General features: G+C 40.9%; 1 protein-coding gene across 1 annotated transcript; it reads left to right on the forward strand.

The window, feature by feature from the left end:
- Nucleotides 1–1,425: 1,425 nt before the first annotated feature.
- On the forward strand, nt 1,426–17,966 carry LOC512612 (histone H2B type 1-K). Its single transcript, XM_024987387.2, has 2 exons — nt 1,426–1,787; nt 17,861–17,966. The coding sequence occupies exons 1-2, from the start codon at nt 1,426–1,428 to the stop codon at nt 17,964–17,966; spliced, it is 468 nt and encodes a 155-aa protein (XP_024843155.1).
- The last annotated feature ends 39 nt before the right edge of the window (nt 17,967–18,005 follow it).

Here is an 18,005-nt window from a genome sequence, read left to right on the forward strand (position 1 = left end):
TTGTTGTTGTTGTTGTTTAGTTGCTAGGTTGTGTCTGACTCTTTTTTGACCCCATGGACTCTAGTGCGCTGGGCTCCTCTGTCCTTGGAATTTCCCAGGCAAGAATACTGAGTGGGTTGTCTTTTCCTTCTCCAGGGGATCTTTCCGACGCAGGACTGAGCCCTCATCTCCTGCAAGGGCAGGTAGATTCTTTACTGCTGAGCGACCAGGGAAGCCTCCATTTGTCTTTACTTTCTTCCAGAAACACCTACTCTACCATCACTTCCTCTTAGTGGCTACAACACTACCATGTTGAATAAATATGTATAGTTTTGTGGCTAAAGAAGTATTGTGCTTTTTATTTATGGACAACTATTTATTCAGAATATCTCCTTAAGTCTGCCTACAAGTAAAGGAGTGTGCTACAGTGGAAAGAAGGGGGCACTGGAACTCAGACACACTTTGGGAATCAGCCAAATTCTCTAGCTCAGTCACTCAAGTTGTATGACACTCGGCATGATCCTTAATCTCTCTGCTCTAAACACTTTTTCATTTCTAAACTAAAGTGAGTAATACCTACCTTATAGCACAGCTGTAGGGATTAGACAGTGAGCACATGCATGTAGTGTCTACACACAGAAGACATTCAATAACTGATAACTGTTATCATAAAAAGCAATTATACCTGTGCATTTTGCCTCTCTCCATTTCCTCACTTTTAATTCAATTTCTCTGTTCTTCTTAGTTTACTACTAATACTTGTCAGTATTCTGTATTCCAAATTGTTGAGAAGACTTGTTAAAATCATAAAAATCAGGAAGAAAAAAATATATTAGACATTAAAAGCCTAAAGCACCTAATAGCAGTGTGAATTTGCATTTCAATCATTCTTTCCCTCTAAACCCAACCTTAACTAGGTCTTGGAACAAGTCAACACCCAGGAGAGGCAAGTCTTAGAACTACTTTTGAGATTGCAGGTTTAGGTAGAAATTCTAGAGGAGAGGGTTATTGTAGGAAATCTATGATCAGGCAAAAAGCATATGTTTTTCAAAGTATGGAAATGTACTAAATAAGAAAGCAATTAAAATATTAAGAACAAATGATGAGATAACTAAGAAATGTATTAAAATGAAGTTACCTTGAGATACTTCAACCTTTTACAACTGAAAGATGTAGTAGACAAAAATTAAGCATAGTCATAAGAGATGTAATCACTTTGAGTGTATATCAAAGTTCTTCTGAGTAGAGAAAACATAATTTTTAATGTTTATCTCATAAACTTAAGCCATAAATTTAACCAGAAAAAATGATTGCTTAAATTTTAAATGTTAATATTATATATGCTACATTCTTAGAACATAATCTAATTTTTTAAAAAAGAAAATAAATATAACTAGTTGAAATAAGAAAGATCTTTCTGTGTTGTTGGGTGTTGTCATTATAGACATGCCTGAACCGGCTAAGTCTGCTGCTGCCCCTAAAAAGGGCTCTAAAAAAGCTGTGACCAAGGCCCAGAAGAAGGACGGCAAGAAGCGCAAGCGCAGCCGCAAGGAGAGCTACTCCTCGTACGTGTACAAGGTGCTGAAGCAAGTCCATCCAGACACCAGCATCTCGTCCAAGGCCACGGGCATCATGAACTCCTTCGTCAACGACATTTTCCAGCGCATCACTGGTGAGGCATCCCGCCTGGCACATTACAACAAGCGCTCGACTATCACATCCAGGGAGATCCAGACCGCCGTGTGCTTGCTGCTACCTGGGGAGCTGGCCAAACATGCCGTGTCTGAGGGCACTAAGGCTGTCACCAAGTACACCAGCTCCAAGTAAATATAATATGCCTAGCTGCTGTTAACAGAGAAGGCAACGGCACCCCACTCCAGTACTCCTGCCTGGAAAATCCCATGGACGGAGGGCCTGGTGGGCTGCAGTCCATGGGGTCGCTAAGAGTCAGACATGACTGAGTGACTTCACTTTCACTTTCCACTTTCATGCATTGGAGAAGGAAATGGCAACCCACTCCAGTGTTCTTGCCTGGAGAATCCCAGGGACAGGGGAGCCTGGTGGGCTGCCGTCTATGGGGTCGCACAGAGTTGGACACGACTGAGGCGACTTAGCAGCAGCAGTTGAAATAAGAAATGGAATCAACTAGATATTAAACCTCAGTTATAAACTTTTTAAATTACAAAGAAAAACAAGTATGTCATGTGATAACTTGTGGAATACAGTTAAAACTTGTTTCAAAAAAAAAAAAACCTGAGCCTAATACACCTTTATTATTAAAGGAAAAGACTAAGAGTGAGGTGCTAATTTCTCATATTAACAAATTAAGAAAAGAAAAGCAAAACAAACTCAATAAAGTAGAAATAAAAATTATTCCAAATAAAAGATGAAATTGGTTAAAAAATAAACAAACAAACAAAATACCCAAAATTGGTTACTTGAAAGTAATATCCCAAATTTAATTTCACTGAATGCTCCACTGAATTAAAAAAATAGTAGAGGGGGTAGTAAAAGCATACAATTTTGAAACTGAGTAAAAAATTTTAAAACAAATAAAGCAATCATAATATTTATACAGAGTGGGAGCTGAGGAAAACATGACAAAGAAGACTAGGAAGCAAACTTGCTTTAAAATCAATCAGTGAAACAAAATATTCTAGTATTTAATGAACTGAATATATTCATATTTGGTGTTTAATTTGGAGGGAAAATAAGGTTTATTTTATAAACAGCACTATCATCATTGCCTTAAATAAAAATATGATATCATATACAAAAGCAGACCTTCAGATCAGATCAGATCAGTCACTCAGTTGTGTCCGACTCTTTTCGACCCCATGAATCGCAGCACCCCAGGCCTCCCTGTCCATCACCAACTCCCGGAGTTCACTCAGACTCACGTCCATTGAGTCAGTGATGCCATCCAGCCATCTCATCCTGTGTCGTCCCCTTCTCCTCCTGCCCCCAATCCCTCCCAGCATCAGAGTCTTTCCCAATGAGTCAACTCTTCGCATGAGGTGGCCAAAGTACTGGAGTTTCAGCTTCAGCATCATTCCTTCCAAAGAAATCCCAGGGCTGATCTCCTTCAGAATGGACTGGATGGATCTCCTTGCAGTCCAAGGGACTCTCAAGAGTCTTCTCTAACACCACAGTTCAAAAGCATCAATTCTTCGGCGCTCAGCCTTCTTCACAGTCCAATTCTCACATCTATACATGACCACAGGAAAAACCATAGCCTTGACTAGGTGAACCTTTGTTGGCAAAGTAATGTCTCTGCTTTTGAATATGCTATCTAGGTTGGTCATAACTTTCCTTCCAAGGAATAAGCGTCTTTTAATTTCATGGCTGCAGTCACCATCTGCAGTGATTTTGGAGCCCAGAAAAATAAAGTCTGCCACTGTTTCCCCATCTATTTCCCATGAAGTGGTGGGACCAGATGCCATGATCTTCATTTTCTGAATGTTGAGCTTTAAGCCAACTTTTTCACTCTTCACTTTCACTTTCATAAAGAGGCTTTTGAGTTCCTCTTCACTTTGTGCCATAAGGGTGGTATCATCTGCATATCTGAGGTTCTTCATATTTCTCCTGGCAATCTTGATTCCAGCTTGTGTTTCTTCCAGTCCAGCGTTTCTCATGATGTACTCTGCATATAAGTTAAATAAACAGGGTGACAATATACAGCCTTGACGAACTCCTTTTCCTATTTGGAACCATTCTGTTGTTCCATGCCCAGTTCTAACTGTTGCTTCCTGACCTGCATACAAATTTCTCAAGAGGCAGATCAGGTGTTCTGGTATTCCCATCTCTTTCAGAATTTTCCACAGTTTATTGTGATCCACTCAGTCAAAGACTTTGGCATAGTCGATAATGCAGAAATAGATGTTTTTCTGGAACTCTCTTGCTTTTCCCATGGTGCTTCCAAAATACTAATTTAAAATTAAATGGCAATAATTTAAAATATTTCAATTTGAAACAACTTAAAATATCAAAATTTAAAACAACTTAAAGCATTTAAAACAACCCAGGAAAGATAATTTGTAAGGAAAGGATATGGTTGTCACTTTCCTATGGAAATAAAAGGAGCTACAGAAAGTATGTGTATTCAAAATTTCTTATTGCGATATTGTTTGCACTGGCAAAAAATAATGCTAAATACCTAGAAACAACACAAATGGCCATTTAACAATAGTTAAATAGATTTGCTACATACCTTAGTATTCAATGCCTTAAGTATTGAACATTCTTTTGCATTGCCTTTCTTTGGGATTGGAATAAAAACTGACCTTTTCCAGTCCTGTGGCCACTGCTGAGTTTTACAAATTTGCTGGCATATTGAGTGTAGCACTTTAACAGTATCATCTTTTATGATTTGAAATAGCTCAACTGGAATTATATCACTTCCACTACCGTCACTGACTGGATGGACATGAGTTTGAGCAAGCTTTGGAAATTGGTGATGGGCAGGGAAGTTTGGTGTGCTACAGTCCATGGCGTTGCAAAGAATCAGACATGACTGAGCGACTGAACTGAACTGAAGTACTGGTTAAAAACAAAATTCAATTGATTAAATTTGAAGACATGTTTGGTGTTATTCAAGGATGTGTATGTGTGCTTAGTCACTCAGTCATGTCTAACTCTTTGTGACCCCACAGACTGTAGCCTGCCAGGCTCCTCTGTCAATGGGATTCTCCAGGCAAGAATACTGGAGTGGGTTGCTGTGCCCTCCTCCAGGGGATCTTCCCAACCCACGGACTGAACCCAGGTCTTCCACAATGCAGGCAGATTCTCTCCCCGCTGAGTGACCAGAGAAGTCCATAAATCTAATAAACAGAAGAGAGCTCTGATAAGTGCCACAAAATGGAAAGCTTTTATAGAAAAGAGGGTAGGGGCAAGGAGTTCAGTTGGGTTCAGTCACTCAGCTATCTGACTCTTTGCGACCCCATGGACTGCAGTACACCAGGCTTCCCTGTCCATCACCACCTCCTGGAGCTTGCTCAAACTCATGTTCATCAAGTCTGTGATGCCATCCAACCATCTCATCCTCTGTTGTCCCCTTCTCCTCCTGCCTTCAATCTTTCCCAGCATCAGGGTCTTTTCAAATGAGTCAGTTCTTCACATCAGGTCGCCAAAGTATTTGAGCATCAGTTTCAGCATCAGTCCTTCCAAGGAACATTCAGGACTGATTACCTTTAGGATGGACTGGTTGGATCTCCTTGCAGACCAAGGGACTCTCAAGAGTCTTCTCCAACACCACAATTCAAAAGCATCTATTCTTCGGCACTCAGCCTTTTTTATAGTCCAATTCTCACATCCATACATGACTAGTTGAAAAACCATAGCTTTGACTAGATGGACCTTTGTTGGCAAAGTAATGTTTCTGCTTTTTAATACGCTGTCTAGGTTGGTCATAGCTTTTCTTCCAAGGAACAAGTGTCTTTTAATTTCATGGCTGCAGTCACCATCTGCAGTGATTTTGGAGCCCCCCCAAAATAAGTCATCAGCAATAAATAATATATAAATATATAAAAGGTTCCCTCTTCTTCCTCTGTAGTAGACTGGAGAAGGCCCAGAATACCTCATTGGTTCTAACCAGAAAATTCCAAACTGCTTGATTAAGGTTTTATTTGGGAGTAAGGTCAACATCTGCTGGATCATGAAAAAAGCAAGAGAGTTCCAGAAAAACATCTATTTCTGCGTTATTGACTATGCCAAAGCTTTTGACTGTGTGGATCACAATGAACTGTGGAAAATTCTGAAAGAGATGGGCATACCAGATCACCTGACCTGCCTCTTGAGAAACCTATATGCAGGTCAGGAAGCAACAGTTAGAACTGGGCATGGTACAACAGACTGGTTCCAAATAGGAAAAGGAGTACATCAAGGCTGTATACTGTCACCCTGCTTATTTAACTTATATGCAGAGTACATCATGACAAACGCTGGGCTGGAAGAAGCACAAGCTGGAATTAAGATTTCTGGGAGAAATATCAAGAACCTCAGATATGCAGATGACATCACCCTTATGGCACAAAGTGAAGAGGAACTAAAAAGCCTCCTGATGAAAGTGAAAGAAGAGAGTGAAAAAGTTGGCTTAAAGCTCAACATTCAGAAAACGAAGATCATGGCATCTGGTCCCATCACTTCATGGGAAATAGATGGGGAAACAGTGGAAACAGTGGCAGACTTTATTTTTCTGGGCTCCAAAATGGTAATGCAGATGGTAATTGCAGCCATGAAATTAAAAGACACTTACTCCTTGGAAGAAAAGTCATGACCAACCTAGATAGCATATTCAAAAGCAGAGACATTACTTTGCCAACAAAGGTCTGTCTAGTCAAGGCTATGGTTTTTCCAGTGGTCATGTATGGATGTGAGAGTTGAACTGTAAAGAAAGCTGAGCGCCAAAGAATTGATGCTTTTGATCTGTGGTGTTGGAGAAGACTCTTGAGAGTCCCTTGGACTGCAAGGAGATCCAACCAGTCCATCCTAAAGGAAATCAGTCCTGAATGTTCCTTGGAAGGACTGATGCTGAAACTGAAGCTCCAATACTTTGGCCACCTCATGCAAAGTGTTGACTCATTGGGAAAGACTCTGATGCTGGGAGGGATTGGGGGCAGGAGGAGAATGGGACAACAGAGGATGAGATGGCTGGATGGCATCACCGACTCGATGGACGAGTTTGGGTGAGCTCTGGGAGTTGGTGATGGACAGGGAGGCCTGGCGTGCTGCAATTCATGGGGTTGCAAAGAGTCAGATATGACTGAGCGACTGAACTGAACTGAACTGAAGGTCAAAACTGCGGTTAGGTATTAAATCTAGGTTTGGTACCATGGATTTTTAGCACATGTGAGGCCGTTTTGGATCTGTGGACCATGTTTAGCAGTGTGTGTGTGCGCGTGTGCGCACAGTGGGTCATGTCTGACTCTTAGCAATCCCATGAACTGTAGCCTGCCAACTTTTCCAGGCAAGAACACTGGAGGGGGTTGCCATTTTCTTCTCTAGGGGATCTTACTGACCCAGGGATCAAATCCACATCTTTTGCATCTCCTGCACTGGCAGGCAGATTCTTTACCATTGTGCCACCTGGAAAGTACCATGCAGCTATTTTCCTTAAAATGAACTCAATTTTTTGCTGTGAAGAGATCTCTCTAATGTATTTTTAAGAATGAAAGAACTTCATTAAGAATGAAATGAGGTTGAAGAGAATGAAAGAAAGAATGAAAAGTAGTTACAGCATTGTTCTAAGCATTTCACCTTTTAACTCAGTCAGAACTTCACTACATCCCTATGAGGGAGGGCCTATTATTAATCCCAGTTTTGCTAACAAGGAAACTGAGTCAGAGAATATAAATAGCTTTTCTGAACATAGTAAGAAGTGATATTAAGATTCAAATCATGGCATTCTGTATCTAGAATCTGTACCCTTGAACATATGTGCCCTGTTTCTTATTCATATTTGTAAGTGACTGGGTAATTTTAGCAGAAAATTTGGAAGTGTTCACACCAGGGAGGGAACAAAAGTTGCCTTTCTTGGCAGAGTATAGATGGAAATGGGAAAAATCTGTAGCAAATGGCAAAATATATTTAATGTAATTTATTGAGTTTTACTACCTCATATAACAAAAACACAAATATGATTAAGAAGGGATTTTAAAAAAAAGAAGGAATAGGAACAAATGAAAATGACGATAAATTTGAGAGCTTTTTGGCTCAAGTTGTTACATTAACTAAATCTGAACTAATTTATTTAAATATTTAACTATTTTTAAATTCTAAGAAGTACTAAGTATTAGTTTAAAAAATGAGAGAAATGCATAAATCAGTTTGATCTTGTCAATTAAATAAGTAAAAAGTAATGATAATCTCAGCTTATTTTCAACCTATCAAAATGAAATATTTTAAACATTCCCATATCATTACCTGGGTAAATAATGTAATTCTTGGTAAAGGAATGCACTTTCTCAATGTGAATAAACTGATAGTCTTGACCTTTAAATCAGCCACCCTGTGCTGGTTTGGCTATCTTCATGCCAAGACTCTCTACAGCTTGCTATTTTAGAATTTACCTTGACTTCATGTTTCCCTTTTGGCAATAACCTAGGGAAAGAAGGGGAGTCAAACTGAACTGCAAAACTTTGGAAATAAAGTGCCAAGAGGAGAAGGGGGGTGACAGAGGATGAGATGGTTGGATGCCATCACTGACTCAACAAACATGAGTTTGAGCAAACTTAGGGAGATGGTGATGGACAGGGAGGCCTGGCGTGCTGCAGTCCATGCGGTCGCAGAGGTCGGACGCGACTGAGCGACAGAACAGCAAGACATGGTCCTCTTGTCCTCCGTGTGCTTACCCCCTGACCTGCTGATAGCATATGAAATAGTTCCAGATCAGTGTCTACAACTTCGAAGCTAATCCACACAGGTATATAAACTCAAAATTTTAGATATTGCTGGGGCTGCAAAGTTGGTCCCTTACAAGCTGAATATCTCTGAAAGTGAACAGCATGAGATGAGAAATATAAACATTTATCGGGTGACATATTTGCCCCGTGAAAATTTGAGACTGATCTAAAGGTCAAGACTATCAGTTTCTCCAAGTTGAGAAACTGCATTCATTTCCCAAGAATCACATTACTAACCCTGGTGATGATATGGGGTTGTTTAAAATACTTCATTTTAATACGTTGAAAGGGCTTCCCTCATAGCTCAGCTGGTAAAGAATCCCCTGTAATGTGGGAGACCTGGGTTCGATCCCTGTGTTGGGAAGGTCCCCTGGAGAAGGGAAAGGCTACCCACTCCAGTATTCTTGCCTGCAGAATTCCATGGACTGTATAGTCCATGGGCCCTCAGGGAGTCGGACATGACTGAACGACTTTCACCAAAATAAGCTGAAAATAAGCTGACATCATAAACCTGATTGTCAAAGTTGTAGAGTAAGTGGTTTCAATCAACATTTAATAAATATTTATTGAGCATCTATTATGTCCTGGTGACACAGTGGTGAACAAGACAGACGAGGCCCAAACCTCATGGAGCTTCTGTTCCGGTGAGGCAGATACACAATAAACAAGAAAGTGTAATAAATATAGGCATTTATCATTGTAGAAACAGCAATAAAATGAAGAGCTAGAGAAGACCACTTCAGATAGCATGATTAGAGGATCCCTTCCTGCAGGGATAAAATATTTATCAGTGAGAATTTCATACAGTGAGAATGACAGGTCGTGGGGAAAGCTGACTAAATTATTTCAGGCAGAGAGGACGATAAAGCACAAAGGTAATTGAGACAGAAAATCTAGAAGGTTTGAGGATTAACAGAAGGCAGAGTTTCCTGACACAATTAGGGGGATGAAGGAATAAGTTGGGCATATTGTACAGGATCTTATAGAATTTTATTCGAAGATGACGAAAGTAACCTATTGTGAAGTATTCCACTTGTCAACATTGGGAGTACCTTGATATGGTTTACATTTCAATAAAAAAAAATGGTTCAAGTAAAACAAACTTTGTATGATAAATTGGCAGATCAGCTTGGGTGGGGGCCCTGGGGGGGAGGATGAGTCAAGGACGACACTTAAGTTCCTGGCTTTCATAAATTCAAGAAACAGTGGATGAAACTAGAAGGTAAATTTGATCGACCAAGAAGAAATGATAGCCTATTGGCCCAGAGTGGTGTTGGCGGGAAAGGAGGAAAGTGGAGACATTCACTATTTATTGGGTCTCTAGGGTTGCTCTCCCTTTGTGTGACCTATAGCAGCCATCCCCAGGGCTGGGTTTCGTGGAAGACAATCTTTCCATGCCCACTCCAGTGTTCTTGCCTAGAGAATCTCAGGGACGGGGGAGCCTGGTGGGCTGTTGCACAGAGTCGGACACGACTGAAGTGACTTAGCAGCAGCAATCTTTCCAGGTGGGGGCGTGGGGTGGTGTGGATATGTATGTGCTGGTGTTGGGGGTGGTTTCAGGATGATTCAAGCACATTATACTTATTGTGTGCTTTATTTCTATTATTATTAATTGTGATGGATGATGAAACAATTATACAGCTCACCATAGTGCAGAACCAGTGGGAGCCCTGAGCTTGTTTTCTTGAGCTCAGGTGGTTATGTGAGCTATGGGGAGCAGTTGTAAACACAGAGGAGGTTCAGCTTGCTCATCTGCCATTCACTTCCTGCTGTGTGTGCTGGTCTGTGGCCTGCGGGTTGTGGACCCCTGACCTACAGGATAATCCTGGTGTATCTGTAAAAAGTAAAGCTTCTCAAAATTCTCATTTCAAAAACACGGTTTATTTAACAGAAGGAAATAGTGAACTGAGAACAGGATCAACAGTAGAGACTACCTCAGCGATTCTTAGTTTCACAGCTGCATCAGCATGCATCTGCTGTAGAACTTTTCTTTCTCTTAATTTTGTATCTGACTCTCACCCAAGCAGGCAAAGCTTCACGTGTTTAATTTCATTCTAACACTCTAACTTAAAAATGGAGGCTTTTCATTGGTTATCAGATCTATACTCACTGGCAGTTTGACCACAGAAAAGTCACTTATCCTTTCTAAGTCCCATTTTTCTTATCTCTAAAATAGGAGTAATACTATCTGGGAGATTACTATCATATTGACACAATATGTGAATGTACTATGCAAATAATGATGAACTATTCAAATAGAAAACATAATTGTTATTTTTCTACCTTCACCAGCTCAGATCAGATCAGATCAGTCACTCGGTTGTGTCCGACTCTTTTCGACCCCATGAATCGCAGCACCCCAGGTCTCCCTGTCCATCACCAACTCCTGGAGTTCACTAAGACTCACGTCCATTGAGTCAGTGATGCCATCCAGCCATCTCATCCTCTGTCATCCCCTTCTCCTCCTGCCCCCAATCCCTCCCAGCATCAGAGTCTTTCCCAATGAGTCAATTCTTCGCATGAGGTGGCCAAAGTACTGGAGTTTCAGCTTTAGCATCATTCCTTCCAAAGAAATCCCAGGGCTGATCGCCTTCAGAATGGACTTGTTGGATCTCCTTGCAGTCCAAGGGACTCTCAAGAGTCTTCTCCAACACCACAGTTCAAAAGCATCAATTCTTTGGCGCTCAGCCTTCTTCACAGTCCAACTTTCACATCCATACATGACCACAGGAAAAACCATAGCCTTGACTAGACAGACCTTTGTTGGCAAAGTAATGTCTCTGCTTTTCAATATGCTATCTAGGTTGGTCATAACTTTCCTTCCAAGGAGTAAGCATCTTTTAATTTCATGGCTGCAGTCACCATCTGTAGTGATTTTGGAGCCCAGAAAAATAAAGTCTGACACTGTTTCCACTGTTTCCCCATCTATTTCCCATGAAGTGGTGGGACCGGATGCCATGATCCTCGTTTTCTGAATGTTGAGCTTTAAGCCAACTTTTTCACTCTCCACTTTCACTTTCATCAAGAGGCTTTTGAGTTCCTCTTCACTTTCACCAGCTCACATTGCATCAAATTCAAGGTAACTTCCTTCTTTTCTGTATCTTAACTAAGTAAACCTCCAATATTCCTACCCCTGGAAAAAGACACTGGAATGTGCTTGAGTGGATTTTTTCCATGGTTGGAATTGTGTCCGTGGTCACATAACCACATCTCTGCTTGCCCCTATTCACCTCATGACCAAGGGCACACACTTTTCAGTAGTTGACAGTGAGAGAATCTCAGAATGTAAAATTATTCTGGTGAAGAAGTTCTCAGAATGTGGTCCAAGGAGCCAGGGGATTCATGAGACTCCTTCATGGGTTGACAAGTTATTCCTTTTTCAAGTATTAAGTCTGTATAATACTGTATTTTCTTCACATACTGCAACCGAAACAATGTATCATAACAAATGGAGTAGAGGAACAGATAATACAGCATCCATCAATTAAGCCAGGCAATAGAGTTTGCAAAACTGTAAAACAATGTAACTCTTCTGATTTTTTTCATGCTATATTTTAGAGTGCCACTTTCATTTTATTATTATTAAATGAGTAAGTCAATTGTTAATTTTTTTTTTTTTTTTTTTTTACTTTTGTCCTAATGGAGTTAACACTGCCGGATATAATCCATATAAAGCTCTTTGGAGTCCTCATAATCTTTAAGAATGTAAAGGGATGCCAAGAACAAAAAGTCTGTGAAATATTGGCAGAGTGCAATCAACCAGCCTATGCAGCATTATTAAGCAACCCTGTGATCTTTCCCGGATAAGCTCTCATCAGTTGAGTTTTCATGCACAGAAAGCTAATCCTTCTGCCTTCTGTAAAGGTGTAAAACCTTCTGCCTTTCTTCTTGCTTATCTTCCTCCCTTCCTTTCTTTCATTAATTTTATTGAGAGGATGAACGAGTTGGCTAACTGACAAAATCTTGAGATGCAAAATAATAGTCCATAGAGTCCATATAGAGCATGGACTCTAGTGGAAAAGGCAGTCAATAAAATGATGATAGTGAACTGTGAACACAGGAACATAAGATCACAGAAGAGAGAGTTTTGACATCTGCCTAGGAGATCAGAAGGAGAAAAGCAGAGTATGGCACTTGGGGCATCACAAGATCTGAACAAATAATTCAGCTCTCTTTTTACTCTTGTGGCTCAACCTCTTATTTTAAATAGAAGTGGCCCACTGTAGCCACCAAGGTGGTACCTTACTCCTATTTCTCTTCAAGAGAGAAGGTGTCACAGGAGTGCAGTTTGTGACAGACTCCGGTTGCAGTGACTTCAGGAACCACCTCAGTTTTCCAGTCCAGGACAATGGCAAGGGCACCATGAATTGACCATCGGCCTGGGCATTTTTCCCAAGACAAGCTCTTGCATGGGTGTCATCGCACAAGAGTTCCCTATTGGACCGGCTGACACTATCTCAGAGTAGTATTCCCAAGTCTCTTTCTCTCAGATTGATCCTCCTTCATTTTCACAGAGGTCAGAACTACACTGGAGTCTGAGACTTTGCCTTCCTATTCCTTTTCCCTTTCTAAGTTCTTTTGCAGGCAATCAGTTCAGTGCAGTTCAGTCGCTCAGTCGTGTCTGACTCTTTGCAACCCCATGAATTGCAGCACGCCAGGCCTCCCTGTCCATCACCAGCTCCTGGAGATCACTCAAACTCATGTCCATCGAGTCGGTGATGCCACCAGCCATCTCTTCCTCTGTCCCCTTCTCCTCCTGCCCCCAATCCCTCCCAGCATCAGGGTTTTTTCCAATGAGTCAACTCTTCACATCAGGTGGCCAAAGTATTGGAGTTTCAGCTTTAGCATCATTCCTTCCAAAGAATACCCAGGACTGATCTCCTTTAGAATGTACTGGTTGGATCTCCTTGCAGTCCAAGGGACTCTCAAGAGTCTTCTCCAACACCATAGTTCAAAAGCATCAATTCTTCGGCGCTCAGCTTTCTTTACAGTCCAGCTCTCACATCCATACATGACCAGTGGAAAAACCATAGCCTTGACTAGACGAACCTTTGTTGGCAAAGAAATGTCTCTACTTTTGAATATGCTATCTAGGTTGGTCATAACTTTCCTTCCAAGGAATAAGCGTCTTTTACTTTCATGGCTGCAATCACCATCTGCAGTGATTTTGGAGCCCCCCAAAATAAAGTCTGCCACTGTTTCCACTGTTTCCCCATCTATTTTCCATGAAGTGATGGGACCAGATGCCATGATCTTCGTTTTCTGAATGTTGAGCTTTAAGCCAACTTTTTCACTCTCCTCGTTCACCTTCATCAAGAGGCTTTTTAGTTCCTCTTCACTTTCTGCCATAAGGGTGATGTCATCTGCGTATCTGAGGTTATTGATATTTCTCCCAGCAATCTTGATTCCAGCTTGTGCTTCTTCCAGCCCAGCATTTCTCATGATGTACTCTGCATATAAGTTAAATAAGCATGGTGACAATATTCAGCCTTGATGTACTCCTTTCCCTATTCGGAACCAGTCTGTTGTTCCATGCCCAGTTCTAACTGTTGCTTCCTGACCTGCATATAGGTTTCTCAAGAGGCAGGTCAGGTGGTCTGGTATTCCCATCTCTTTCAGAATTTTCCAGTTTATTGTGATCCACACAGTCAAAGGCTTTGGCATAGTCAATAATGCAGAAATAGATGTTTTTCTGGAACTCTCTTGCTTTTTCAATGATCCAGCAGATGTTGGCAATTTGATCTCTGGTTCCTCTGTCTTTTCTACAACCAGCTTGAACATCTGAAAGTTCCCAGGCATTACCCCCTAATTAATTCTCTGAACCTCAGTTCTGTCTCTAGTTCCAGTGAAATTGAAATCATGTAATATCTTGCTCACACAATTGTATAATAATTAGATGAGATGATATATGTGAATTACCTTGATAAAATGTAGACTCCTAAATGGGCTTCCCTGGTGACTCAGAGAGTAAACAACCTGCCTGCAATGGCGGAGACTCAGTTCGATTCCTGGGTTGGGAAGATCCCCTGGAGAAGGAAATGGCAAACCAATCCAGTATTCTTGCCTGGAAAATCCCATGGATACAGAGGAGCCTGGCAGGCTACAGTCCATGGGGTCTCAACGAGTCAGACATGACTCAGTGACAAACACAATAAAGTCGTAAATAAATGAAATTATTATCGTTGCTACTCTGACTACCAATGCCAGATATGTAGAATGCCAAATGGTATTCTACATTGATATGTCATATTTTTTCTCTATTTCTTTGATCCTTCTTTGTTTCGATATGCATTTCTGAACAGTGACTTTCAAACTTATTCAAAAGGAATATGGGAATCAAGATGCTCTTTGCCAAATACATGAAATATAGCTATATTTATGCCCATGATACTATTCATTCATTCAAAAAATACGTGAGTACTATGTACCAGAATTATTGAGGGTGCTAGGATTGTAGCAGAGAAACAGGATTTGGAGTCTATTGTCTAATAAAGATAGTTTTCTAGTAGTAATATATACAGTAATAAATGTCAGTTATCTGTAGAATCTGTATTAACTGTCTTCTCAAAGCTAGATGAGGTAGTCATAGGTCTACACCAATTATGCACAAGTTGTAAATGAGAAAACTAAGGCACAAAGAGAAGTCAGATAACTTCCTCAAGATCAAAATATTAATAGTTGGTGAGTAGCAGAACTATGCTTCAAACTTAGGCAGTGTGATACAAGTTCTTGTTCACCTCTAAGCTATCGCTGAGAATCTAAGTGATTCTCAAGCTGCAGCTATCTGAGGATCCTTTGAAAGGGTTAAAACATAAGATAGTGGGGAACTGATTCAGTAGGTATGGCTGGGAGTCAAGAATCTACATTTCTAGCAAATTCCAAAGAGATGCATATGTATCTGGTCATTTTCATCCAGCAGTTTGAGAATTACTGCCAAGTAATGCTGTGCTGTGCTTAGTCACTCAGCCGTGTCCCACTCTCTGTGACCCCATGGTGACCCCATGGACCATAGCCTGCCAGGCTCCTCTGTCCATGGGATTCTCCAGGCCAGGATACTGGAGGAGATTGACATGCCTTCCTCCAGGGGATCTTCCCAACCCAGGGATCCAACCCAAGTCTCCTGCATTACAGATGGATTCTTTACCATCTGAGTTACAGGGAGGTCTGATAAGCAATGCTACTTCTTTATAAACCTAGTTAAAATGATCTGAGCCCAGTACCAAACTGTGGTTTGCTCATAAATTGACTTTTACTTCATATCCTTTGAAATATACGAAATTTTCAGGAATGCAACTTTTAGATAAATCAGTAGGACTTTGTTCTGCTGGGAACTTGACCAAGAGTTTTCCAGCATGACATCTGATAAAGCAACTGTGACATTCATTCAAGATACTGTCATCTCTGGATCATTTCCCAATAGTAAAATACATCCACTAGACTAAGGGGTATTTGAGTTATAAACTCACTGAAATACTTTCTATTCTTAGAAAAAAGGTACCTGTCAATTTTACAATTCTACATAGAGACATAAAATGCAAGTATCTGAATATCTCATTTTATTCTCCAGGACATTCATACATGAGCATTTTAGGAAATGAAATACAGGTGTTTGTATTAAACTTTATCTGAAATATCTTTTCCTCAATATTTACACCTTTTGCCCTTACTTTCTGTGGTCATATCAATGAGATTTTTTTCCCTCTGTTTTCATTTTAATTTTTTAAAATATCTTTTTGTCTTTCATATTATTGGTACTTTTCAAATAAGCTTATATATGAATTTCATTTCAAATTAGCAAAAGGTCTCTATAAAATATTTGTTATAAAAATAAAACTTTACATCTGATCAATTTGAGAATCACTAGTTTTTTTCCCTGCTAATGGAGAGAGGACTAGTTTGAGAATTATTAGATTAGTGGAAATAAACTAAATTGAAAGTCAAAGTACCTGAGGTTTATTCCTAAATCTTAGTAACTGGCAATGCGATGTTATTATTATCTCTGGATCTTCATTTCCAAATAGCGAAACAAATCCATTAGGTTAAGAAGTCTTCAAGATTCTTTCCTATTTATTCACTGACTAGAGATGTGTTTTCAACTTTTTTCACAATTGTTTGTGCTACTTTGCACGATCAAAGAAAATTTCAACTTGATTATTCAATTCATAACTGATGATCTAATATAAGTTTTAGTATTTTAACAACCAATGGCACATTTTCTCAGAGATTAGGAATGCTGTTTCTCTGTCAGAGTGTTATCTCTGAACAGTAAATGGGCTAGTTTAATTCATGCTGTCAGCTTTTCATCCTAAGAAAACGGCAATAAAACCTGGAAGAAGGGTGTTAGCCCCACCCATGCCTTTGCAGTTTGTGACTATATTAGAGAGCATTTTCATTTCTGAGCTTTCAACAGCAACACCTTCTGCCAAATTGAAATTGGCTTTCAGGCCTAGAAACCAAGATAAGGTTATTAAGTGAATTTACTTTAACACCTTAGGACACTTCCTTAGTTTTTTCAAGCCATTATATAGGGAGACAAAGGTGTTTAATCTGGACTTGCTTCCTTCAATCTGGTGGAAAAGGTGGACATAAAAATATTTATTTGAAACCAGTGTAATGAGGGCAAAATGAACGTGCCCTAGCAGGAACACAGGAAAGTCTGTCTTCTTCATCACCTGACGCCTAGAACACTCTGTGCAGGAAAGGAGCCCCGACTTCCAACAACAGACAGGAAAGACAGCAGCTCTCACAGAAAAGGGTGATAATTAAACTGAACAAGGAAGCATCTGGAAATCGTGCTACTTAATAATTACCAGCGATCAGACTGGCACTCTGAAACCTGATCACAAGACCGGCTTTCTCCCACCAGCTACCTTCCTCATCCAGGGCAAGTTACTTCCTCTCTCTGGGCCTGAAGCTTTTCAGTTGTAAAACAAGAGCTTCAGTGCCTGTGTGCGTTTGCCGGCGCGCGTGAGCACAACTAAATCCTATAAAATTAACAGGAGGACAAAAAAACAAAACACTAATACACAAAAACTCCAAGTCTGCTCTACAGCTGAATTCTCCTGTAGACAACAGGCCAAGAACATTAACGGGAAACCGACAAAATCCAGCAAAAAAAAAAAAAGGCAGAGAAAGTTTTGGGAAAAGGAAGGAAGAGGAGTTTTCAAACAGCTGGGGGGGTGGGTGGGAGTGTGCTGGTGGTCGCAGGTAAAGACAGTAGTTATGAGGGAAAAAAAAGTTAACTGAGTGAGGACTAAGTGGGGACGACGAGCAAGTAAGGAAAGCTGCCCTAGTTAGACCGCGTGCTCTGGACCTCTTTCCCAGCCTGGATGCCGCCAGCCCCTCACCGCCGCCTCCGCACCTGGCTCCCGCTTCTCTCTGACTTTCGGTCTCCCCTCGCCCGCAGGCCTGACTCTGTACGGCCCCCGGCCTTTTATTTTTCTTTTTTATTCTCACTCTCCCTCCCTCCGTTACCCCTCCAGGAGCGAAGGAGCGCGTCCTGGGCGCCCACGGAGCGGCGGTGACTCTCCCGCCCTCGGAGACCTGTCCTCGGGCAACCGAACCCCAGAGCCGGCGGCCCCCGGGTGACCCGCGCGCCCCGAGCCCCACCTGAGGGGCGGAGCGACT

Source organism: Bos taurus, chromosome 29 (assembly GCF_002263795.3).
Source record: "Bos taurus isolate L1 Dominette 01449 registration number 42190680 breed Hereford chromosome 29, ARS-UCD2.0, whole genome shotgun sequence".
NCBI lineage: Eukaryota > Metazoa > Chordata > Mammalia > Artiodactyla > Bovidae > Bos > Bos taurus.

Bases quoted from the DNA above. Each gene is read 5' to 3' on its own strand.
- LOC512612 (XM_024987387.2), top strand. From the start codon at position 1,426: ATGCCTGAACCGGCTAAGTCTGCTGCTGCCCCTAAAAAGGGCTCTAAA. The intron at 1,788-17,860 runs GTACACCAGCTC...TTACCCCTCCAG, and splicing joins GGCACTAAGGCTGTCACCAA to GAGCGAAGGAGCGCGTCCTG.